The 9,642-nt window shown below is 46.8% G+C and overlaps 1 protein-coding gene across 1 annotated transcript in view; it reads right to left on the bottom strand.

The window, feature by feature from the left end:
- Positions 1–1,774: 1,774 nt before the first annotated feature.
- The window catches only part of sdk2b (sidekick cell adhesion molecule 2b), a 143,323-nt gene continuing 135,455 nt past the window's right edge, over positions 1,775–9,642 (bottom strand). The window contains exons 42-45 of the mRNA XM_034309542.2: positions 5,350–5,487; positions 4,946–5,084; positions 3,948–4,077; positions 1,775–3,444 (exon numbers count right to left, since the gene is read on the bottom strand). Coding sequence (XP_034165433.2) covers positions 3,031–3,444; positions 3,948–4,077; positions 4,946–5,084; positions 5,350–5,487 — 821 coding nt within the window. The 3' untranslated portion in view covers positions 1,775–3,030. The remainder of the gene's footprint in view (positions 3,445–3,947; positions 4,078–4,945; positions 5,085–5,349; positions 5,488–9,642) is intronic.

The raw sequence follows: 9,642 nt of genomic DNA, 5'->3' as shown, positions 1-9,642 counted from the left end.
CATCACTCCACTGATCCCTCCATCTATCTATACCTTTATCCAGCCGGGAAAGAGAGCAGGAATCTCCCTAGCCCCTGCACTAATACAGAGCACCCTGGATCAGAGAGACGTTCATTCTGACCTGCTTCACTTTAGAATTTAGAAATCAGTGCTGTAACTGTGTAGAGTTCAGATCTCTATTATACTGTAACTGTGTAGAGTTCAGATCTCTATTATACTGTAACTGTGTAGAGTTCAGATCTCTATTATACTGTAACTGTGTAGAGTTCAGATCTCTATTATACTGTAACTGTGTAGAGTTCAGATCTCTATTATACTGTAACTGTGTAGAGTTCAGAACTCTATTATACTGTAACAGTGTAGAGTTCAGATCTCTATTATACTGTAACTGTGTAGAGTTCAGATCTCTATTATACTGTAACTGTGTAGAGTTCAGAACTCTATTATACCGTAACAGTGTAGAGTTCAGAACTCTATTATACTGTAACAGTGTAGAGTTCAGAACTCTATTATACTGTAACTGTGTAGAGTTCAGAACTCTATTATACTGTAACTGTGTAGAGTTCAGAACTCTATTATACTGTAACAGTGTAGAGTTCAGAACTCTATTATACTGTAACAGTGTAGAGTTCAGATCTCTATTATACTGTAACTGTGTAGAGTTCAGATCTCTATTATACTGTAACTGTGTAGAGTTCAGAACTCTATTATACTGTAACTGTGTAGAGTTCAGATCTCTATTATACCGTAACAGTGTAGAGTTCAGAACTCTATTATACCGTAACAGTGTAGAGTTCAGAACTCTATTATACCGTAACAGTGTAGAGTTCAGATCTCTATTATACCGTAACTGTGTAGAGTTCAGATCTCTATTATACCGTAACAGTGTAGAGTTCAGATCTCTATTATACCGTAACTGTGTAGAGTTCAGATCTCTATTATACCGTAACAGTGTAGAGTTCAGATCTCTATTATACCGTAACAGTGTAGAGTTCAGATCTCTATTATACCGTAACAGTGTAGAGTTCAGATCTCTATTATACCGTAACAGTGTAGAGTTCAGATCTCTATTATACCGTAACTGTGTAGAGTTCAGAACTCTATTATACTGTAACTGTGTAGAGTTCAGATCTCTATTATACCGTAACTGTGTAGAGTTCAGATCTCTATTATACTGTAACAGTGTAGAGTTCAGAACTCTATTATACTGTAACTGTGTAGAGTTCAGAACTCTATTATACTGTAACAGTGTAGAGTTCAGAACTCTCTTATACCGTAACTGTGTAGAGTTCAGAACTCTATTATACTGTAACAGTGTAGAGTTCAGATCTCTATTATACCGTAACTGTGTAGAGTTCAGAACTCTATTATACCGTAACAGTGTAGAGTTCAGAACTCTATTATACCGTAACAGTGTAGAGTTCAGAACTCTATTATACCGTAACTGTGTAGAGTTCAGAACTCTATTATACTGTAACAGTGTAGAGTTCAGAACTCTATTATACCGTAACAGTGTAGAGTTCAGAACTCTATTATACCGTAACTGTGTAGAGTTCAGAACTCTATTATACCGTAACAGTGTAGAGTTCAGAACTCTATTATACCGTAACTGTGTAGAGTTCAGAACTCTATTATACTGTAACAGTGTAGAGTTCAGAACTCTATTATACCGTAACTGTGTAGAGTTCAGAACTCTATTATACCGTAACAGTGTAGAGTTCAGATCTCTATTATACCGTAACAGTGTAGAGTTCAGATCTCTATTATACTGTAACAGTGTAGAGTTCAGATCTCTATTATACTGTAACTGTGTAGAGTTCAGAACTCTATTATACTGTAAGTGTGTAGAATTACTGGGTAACAGCTGGAACATTCCGGATTAGCTGAGACTCTTGCTGAATTGTTAAACTGTTCTGTACTTTTTTGTGGTAATTTTTTGCACATCTTGTAATTTCCGAATAAAAACGTTGTGATTCTGACTGAAACACGTCCTACTGCCGGGTCTCTACTCCAGACTGAGTGTCCAGCGTCTCTGTTGATCAGAAGCTCTGACTGCTAGCAAACGCTTAAAGATCTGTGCTTTAACACAATCACACACGTAAAAAATGAAAGAAAGGCAAACAAATCACTTGACAGGACAGGAGTCAGGCGTCAGACTGTAGTGAGGATAAAAGAGAGAAGAGGAAATCCCTCCATCCATCCTGTGTGTGCTGTTCAGTCTAAAGTGTCTCGCGGTTTGGAGCCACAGTGACCGGCTGTGTTACAATCCTAAACTCACTTTCCACTCAACATTCCACAAAAATATTCTCCATCAAATTAGATTTCTGTACGAACACTAGGACTGCTGATGAGCTGTTGTAACAATGGGCCTGAGAACAGCAGACATTCAAATAAGAACAGCAAGTACATACACACTCACTGTCCACTTTAATAGGAACACCTGTTCATCTGCTCGTTTATGCACTTATCCAATCAGCCAATCATGCGGCAGCAGCACGATGCATAAAAGATTGTGTGTAAACTCTAGAGACTGTTGTGTGTGAAATTCCCAGGATTCAGCAGCTTCTGAAAAACTCAAACTAGCCCATCTGGCACCAGCAACCATGTCACGGTTAAAGTCACAAATATCACACGTCTTCATTCCGATGTTTGATGTGCTGCTGCCACATGATTGGCTGATTGCATAGTGCTGCTGCCACATGATTGGCTGATTGGATAACTGCATAAGCGAGCAGGTGTACAGGTGTTCCTATTAAACTGGATGGTGAGTGTAAATTCTTCTGTTTGAGACAACCTAAAAATGTTCCAACAAGAACAATAAAAATTCTAATGTTTAGGACAGAACCATATAATGTCAGACATATTAATAAGAATGCTAACTAGACCTTCTCATTTAGGACGAAGCCTTAAAAGATTCTCTAGTAAGAAAACTGAGAAGTGGACTGTGTCTGAGACGGAGCCTGGAAATGGCCGACCTTGTAGTAAGAGGAGAATTATTATAACACAGCTCTAGTCACTGTGACTCGCCAATCAGACAAAGGAGGAAAAGCCGGCGATTGGTGGGCGGGGCGTGGTGGGTGGGGCCAAGCTGCTGGGTGGGCGGGGTGTAGCTGTTGGGGCCAAGCTGCTGGGTGGGCGGTACAGAGTGGAGTGGGCGGTGCTTTGCTGTGACGGAGTGGGAGTCCGACTGCCTTTGGGTCTGAAGAGGCTCTGAGGCTCGGCGTGGGCGGGGCTTGGGGGTGTGGCTGGAGTGGAGGCAGGACCGGTAGTGGGAGTGGCCTCAGTAGGTTCTGATTGGCTGTAGGCAAAAGGCGGAGCTCTGGAGATTCCTTTCTGCTGTCGACGCCACGAGTTGTAGTAAGTGGGGTCGCTGATGTAGTGATTAACGAATGAGTGCGTCTGATTCTGAAGGGTGGCGTCGACCTCACACTCACTATCACTGCCCTGAGAGACAGACAGGAGAGAGAGAGAGAGAGAGGACAGAGAGAGAGACAGGACAGAGAGACAGACAGGAGAGAGAGAGAGAGAGGACAGAGAGAGACAGAGAGAGATGGAGAGAGAGACAGAGAGAGAGAGACAGAGAGAGATGGAGAGAGTCAGAGAGAGAGACAGAGAGAGATGGAGAGAGACAGGACAGAGAGACAGAGAGAGATGGAGAGAGAGACAGGACAGAGAGACAGAGAGAGATGGAGAGAGACAGGACAGAGAGACAGAGAGAAATGGAGAGAGAGACATAGAGAGAGAGACGGGAGATAGATGGAGACAGACACAGAGAGAGAAAGAAAAACAGACAAGCAAGATAGAAAGACAGACAGAGGGGTTCATTAATGCCCTTCAAATGACAAACTGTGTGTGTGTCTGTGTGTGTGTGTGTGTGTGTGTGTGTGTGTGTGTGTGAGTGCATGTGAGTGTGTGTGTGTGTGTCTGTGTGAGTGTGTGTGTGTTACCTGTGAATCAGACAGCTCTGATTTTTTCTCAGTTAAGCTGCTGCTCTCGGCTTTAATCAGGTCGCTGTATTTAGTGTTTATGTCTTCATCAGAGTAGTGCAGACTGCCGGGACTGGGCCTAGGAGGAGACCTGCGCGTGCAAACACACACACACACACACACACACACACACACAGTCAGATGTATATATGAACAGGCATGTCTCATTTGTCAGGTAAAGATGCTTTGGCTCTACTACAGGGAGAGGAGGCTGAAGATGTCACATCCTACACTGATCACTTATCACACACTCCCCGCTAACCACACAGCAATTATCAGGGTTTAATTACCCACAATTCCTCACTAATAGGTCATTAATGTGAGGAGAGAGATCTGCACTCACCATCACCACAATTCTCATCTGAAATGTTAGGTTAGTTGCAGATGATTTTAAAAAATAACTGCATAAATGACAACACATGCAAAGTAAGAGGAGGAACCAATATGTAAATAATCGTGACAAGATACCTTTTCAAAGTAAAACTGAAATCGACCACATGTAGGTGCAATTACAAATAAACATCAATTAATAAAATAAGACATTAAAGCAAAATAGATAAGTGGAGACATGAGTGTGTGTCTGTATAACGTAAATGTGAAGATGCTGTTGGAGAATGTTGTTGTGTATCAAATAAAATAAAAACACTGCCGTTAAAACACGGCCCAATACTTTTATTTTGCTTCTGCAAATTTATTGCCTGTCCTTCACTCGTATTCATTCACACTAATTTCTTTTCTTGAAGCTAATTTCAAATTAATCTCTGTGCATTGTCTCTACCTATTAGCTAGAAATGCCCCAGATTTACATATTCATTACCACAAACATGCAAACCGAACATGTTATTTTGCTCATGTGAAACACACTCCACTGTAGAGCTTGTTAGGAAATAAGCATGCCTGTTTTTGTTTTTTTTTAGTAAGTTTTAGAGATAAACAGAGAGGCGGTTGAGAAGACCGGCCTTGTGTAGATGCCATTCTTTCGGTTGAAGGAGGTTTTGACGGACAGACGGCGGTTGTTCAGTTCCAGCGCAGGAAAATGACTCTCGTCCAGTCCCACCATTTCTCCATGGGTCAGAGTGGTACAGTTCGGGCTGTTACCTGAGATCACACATACACATACACATACACACACACACACATACACATACACATACACACACATACACATACACATACACACACACACACATACACATACACATACACATACACATACACACACATACACATACACATACACACACACACACACAGGTAGACCCCTTTAGGAAGAACTCTTAATCATTTAAACAATCTGTAAGGAACTGAGAGATAGATGTAAATATCATAAATGAGACTCAGGCAGAAAGTAAAGCTAATTTACCGATCTCTTTTTTGGCGTATTTCTTGCTCTGTCCTCTAATGATGAGGATGAAGACCAGCAGGAGTATGAAGATCAGACCAACCAACGCCATCACTACCAGGAACCACCACTCCTCGTAGAACGGAGCCACCTTGTGAGCTGGAGGTGAAACCACAGATATTTTCTCTTTAATAATGTTTTTATTTAAGTGATAAACACTGTGTGTTCTTGTTGTAGTAAAATAATGATAAATGAAGCTGTGATGAAACGGAATTAGAGTTACCCTGAAGATTATTTTCCTATAACAGCAAATTCCTGTTTTATTCCTCCTATACCACAGCAACTTGCCAACGATTACAGTTTATAATCTAGTAAAGAATGTCACACTTTATGGCCATTTATAGTTACAATTAACATTGGTTAAACAAATTAGCTCCTGTGTTCACTTACGTTAAAGCAGCTATAAACAGTTGTTCCCTCACCAGCCTCTCTTTTTTCTCTCTCTTGAAGTTAATAAGACAAAAAAATGCAACTTGTTATGTTCCTGCAGGGTCATAGCTAAGGGGAGGCCAGGGGTAGCCAGTGCCACCCTAGCATGAAGCATGGTGATCCCTCTTCCCACCCAAGTATATTATTATTATTATTATTATTATTATTATTATTAAACAGATGAACCTTTGGTCTTTTATGATCTGCCATGCCTGCTTCAGTCAAAAGGTGCAGGCTGTTTGTTGGTACCTTGAATAGTGAAGACTACAGCAGGGGGTAGAGCTTTCTCTTACAAAGCCCCACAGTTATGGAACAGCCTTTTAGTTAGGAGGTTTGAGGTCATTGGATATTTAAGAAAATCTCCAGGTTACGCATGTAACCATGGTTCCCTGAGGGAACGAGACGCTGCATCGAAACGCTATGGGAACGCCTTCAGCGTGACCGCACTCTGAATCACGTGTGTGATCAGTCTAATAGATGGGCAAGACGTCACGGGCGGGGTGACATAGCGACCCGGAAGCATAAATGCCCGAGCGGCAAGCGCCACGCTAGCTTCTGAGAAATGAGGCAAGCGCGGCAGGGATGCCAGAAGTATGGCACTGAGACGCAGCATCTCGTTCCCTCGGGGAACCATGGTTACATGCATAACCTGGAGACATTCCCCTTCAGGAACTCGAGCTGCGTCGAAATGCTATGGGAATGAGTATGCCCACACCGCCAGACTTACAAATCCCTGCCTAGAGTGAAAGAGCACAGCTAGGGCAAGAGAACAGAAAAGCCGGGAGTGGCTCGCATATCCAGGCCGTAGAACCTGGCAAACGTCAGGGGCGTGGACCAACCCGCCGCCTTGCAGATGTCCTGCATGGACACACCTGCCAGAAAGGCCTTCGAGGCCGCCACACCTCGGGTAGAGTGAGCCTTGACCCCCAAGGGTGAGGGGAGACCAGAGGACTCATAAGCCAGGGAAATGGCCTCCACAATCCACTGGCTGAGGGTCTGCTTGGTAGCAGGAAGACCCCTCTTCGGGGGACCAAAGCATACAAACAATTGGTCCGCCCTTCTCCACAGGGCAGCTCTGTGGACGTACGCATCCACTGGACACGTACAGTTAAGCTTCCGATGGTCGGGCTCCCGAAAGGGAGGAGGAAAGAAAGCCTGCAGCATGACCGGCCGTGGTGCCGAGGAGGGAACTTTCGGTACGTACCCCGCTCGGGGGTACAAGAACGCTTTGGCCAGACTGGGCACAAAGTCTAAGTAAGAAGGGGCCACAGAGATGGCCTGAAGATCCCCCACTCTCCTAAGAGAGGAAATAGCCAAGAGAAAGGCAGTTTTCAACATCAAAAGACGGTCCGAAATCTCCTCTATAGGCTTGAAGGGGGGTTTACAGAGAGCCTCTAAAACCACAGCCAGGTCCCAAGGAGGGACCCGAGATTGCACTGGAGGTCTAAGCCTCAGTGCACCGCAGAGGAAACGTGTAACCAGGGGGTGCCTGCCCACTGACTGACCACCGAGAGGGGCATGGTAGGCCGCAATAGCCGCCACGTAGACCTTCAGGGTGGAGTGGATCAGCCCTGCGGAGAGACGGGCCTGCAGGAACTCCAGCACTGTACCAACTGGGCAGTGAACAGGGTCGAGCCGGCGGTCTCCGCACCAGGAAGTGAAAAGTTTCCACTTCAGGGCATACAGTTTCCTCATTGAGGGAGCTCTGGACTGGAGGATGGTCTCAACAACCTTGGCTGAGAGACCAGAAGTTCTGAGTTGTGCCCCCTCAGAGGCCACACCCACAGCTTCCACAACTCCGGGCGGGGGTGAAGGATGTCGCCCCCTGCCTGTGAGAGGAGGTCCCTCCTGACGGGAATCTCCCATGTAGAGCCGTCGAGAAGGGAAATCAGGTCCGAGAAGCATACTCGGCCTGGCCAGAATGGGGCTACTAGCAGCAAGCGGACCCCATCCCGGCGCACTCTCTCCAGAACTCCCAGGAGCAGAGCGACCAGGGGAAAGGCGTACAGATGCAGCCTCGGCCACGTCTGTACCATAGCATCCAGTCCTAGGGAAGCTGGATGAGTCAGAGAGAACCAGAGGGGACAGTGCGATGTCTCCTGAGTCGCAAACAGATCCACCTGAGCTCGGCCGAACATACGCCATACCTCGGGGTGGAGCCTCCATTCCCCGGGCATTGGTCCCTGCCTCAACAGGACGTCTGCTCCCATATTGAGACAGCCAGGGATATAAACTGCTCTCAGTGAGAGGAGTTTCCCCTGGGACCACACAAGGATCTGGAGCGCCAGCCTGTAAAGGGGGCATGAGCACAGACCTCCCTGGTGGTTGATATAAGAGACCACTGCTGTGTTGTCAGTGCGCACCAACACGTCGTGACCTCTTAGGTCCGGGAGAAAGTGTTTCAGTGCTAGAAACACAGCTAGCATCTCCAGGCAGTTGATGTGCCAAGTGAGATAGTGGCCGCTCCACAGACCACGGGCAGAGCGGCCACTCATGACCGCTCCCCATCCGGTGAGAGATGCATAGAGTCGCTAGCGTTACGCGGCGACAAGGAGCTCCCAGCACCGGGCCCTGAGACAAGAACCCAGGTTCCCTCCACATGTCTAAGGCACGTAGGCACTGCCGCGTGGCCTTGATCATGCGGAGCGGGTTTCCCCTCAGGGAGAACCCCCTTGTCTTGAGCCACCACTGTAGGGGTCTCATGTACAGCAGGCCAAAAGGTATTACGTTGGACGCAGCTGCCATCAGACCCAGCAGTCTCTGAAACTGCTTCACAGTGAGTGACCGGCCTTCTCTCACTCTCGCGACTGCTGTGAGGATCGACTCGATCCGAGCAGGAGACAGGCGTGCCTGCATCATGGTCAAATCCCACACCGATAAGTGATTCTCTGTACTGGAGAAAGCACACTTTTCTCTGCGTTTAGTCTTAACCTCAGCTCTTTCATATGGGCGAGAACGACATCTCGATGCCGAACCGCCATCTGCTCCGATCGAGCTAATATCAACCAGTCGTCGATATAATTCAGTATGCGGATGCCCCGGAGTCGCATAGGAGCCAGAGCAGCATCCACACACTTCGTGAAGGTGCGGGGTGAGAGTGCTAGGCCGAACGGAAGAACTCGATATTGGTAAGCTTCGCCCCCAAAAGCGAACCTCAGGAACTTCCTGTGTTGAGGAAGGACGGAGATATGGAAGTAAGCATCTCTCAGGTCGATCGTGACAAACCAGTCCTCGGAGCTGATCTGAGACATGACCTGTGTTACCATGAGCATCCTGAACTTCAGTCGTGCGACTGAGAGGTTCAACTGCCGCAAGTCCAAAATGGGACGCAGCCCTCCACCCTTCTTGGGAACAATGAAGTACCGGCTGTAGAGCCCGGACTCTCTGTCGCGAGGAGGGACCACCTCGATGGCCTCCTTCCTCAGGAGAGTGTGTACTTCCTGTTCCATTACCAGAGCCTGCTCAGGACCGACCACAGTGGGAAGAACCCTGGAAAAGCGAGGCGGAGGAGAGCCAAACTGAATTCGGTAGCCTCTTTCTACAGTACGCAGGACCCATTGAGACACATTCGGCAGAAGTTTCCACGCTGCCCAATAGCTCACTAAGGGGATCAGCCTCTCGAGACTGACCTCTGGTACTGCGAGAACGGCTAGCTTGATGCCCTGGAGCGGCGAACTGACAGGGAACGACCGAACTAGCTGCTCCAAAGGCCTCCAAAGAGACTCCCAGACCCGCTACGTTCCCGGGCGAGAACTGGGAGAAACGCTCGCTGGAGACCGCTGTGCCCTGAAGCACCATAGGTGGCAGGGTTGGCAGATCGACCTC

This window comes from Pangasianodon hypophthalmus, chromosome 12 (assembly GCF_027358585.1).
Source record: "Pangasianodon hypophthalmus isolate fPanHyp1 chromosome 12, fPanHyp1.pri, whole genome shotgun sequence".
In the NCBI taxonomy this organism is placed as follows: domain Eukaryota; kingdom Metazoa; phylum Chordata; class Actinopteri; order Siluriformes; family Pangasiidae; genus Pangasianodon; species Pangasianodon hypophthalmus.
The sequence above is the reverse complement of the archived record's forward strand: the minus strand, read 5'-3'. Positions and strand labels throughout refer to the sequence as shown.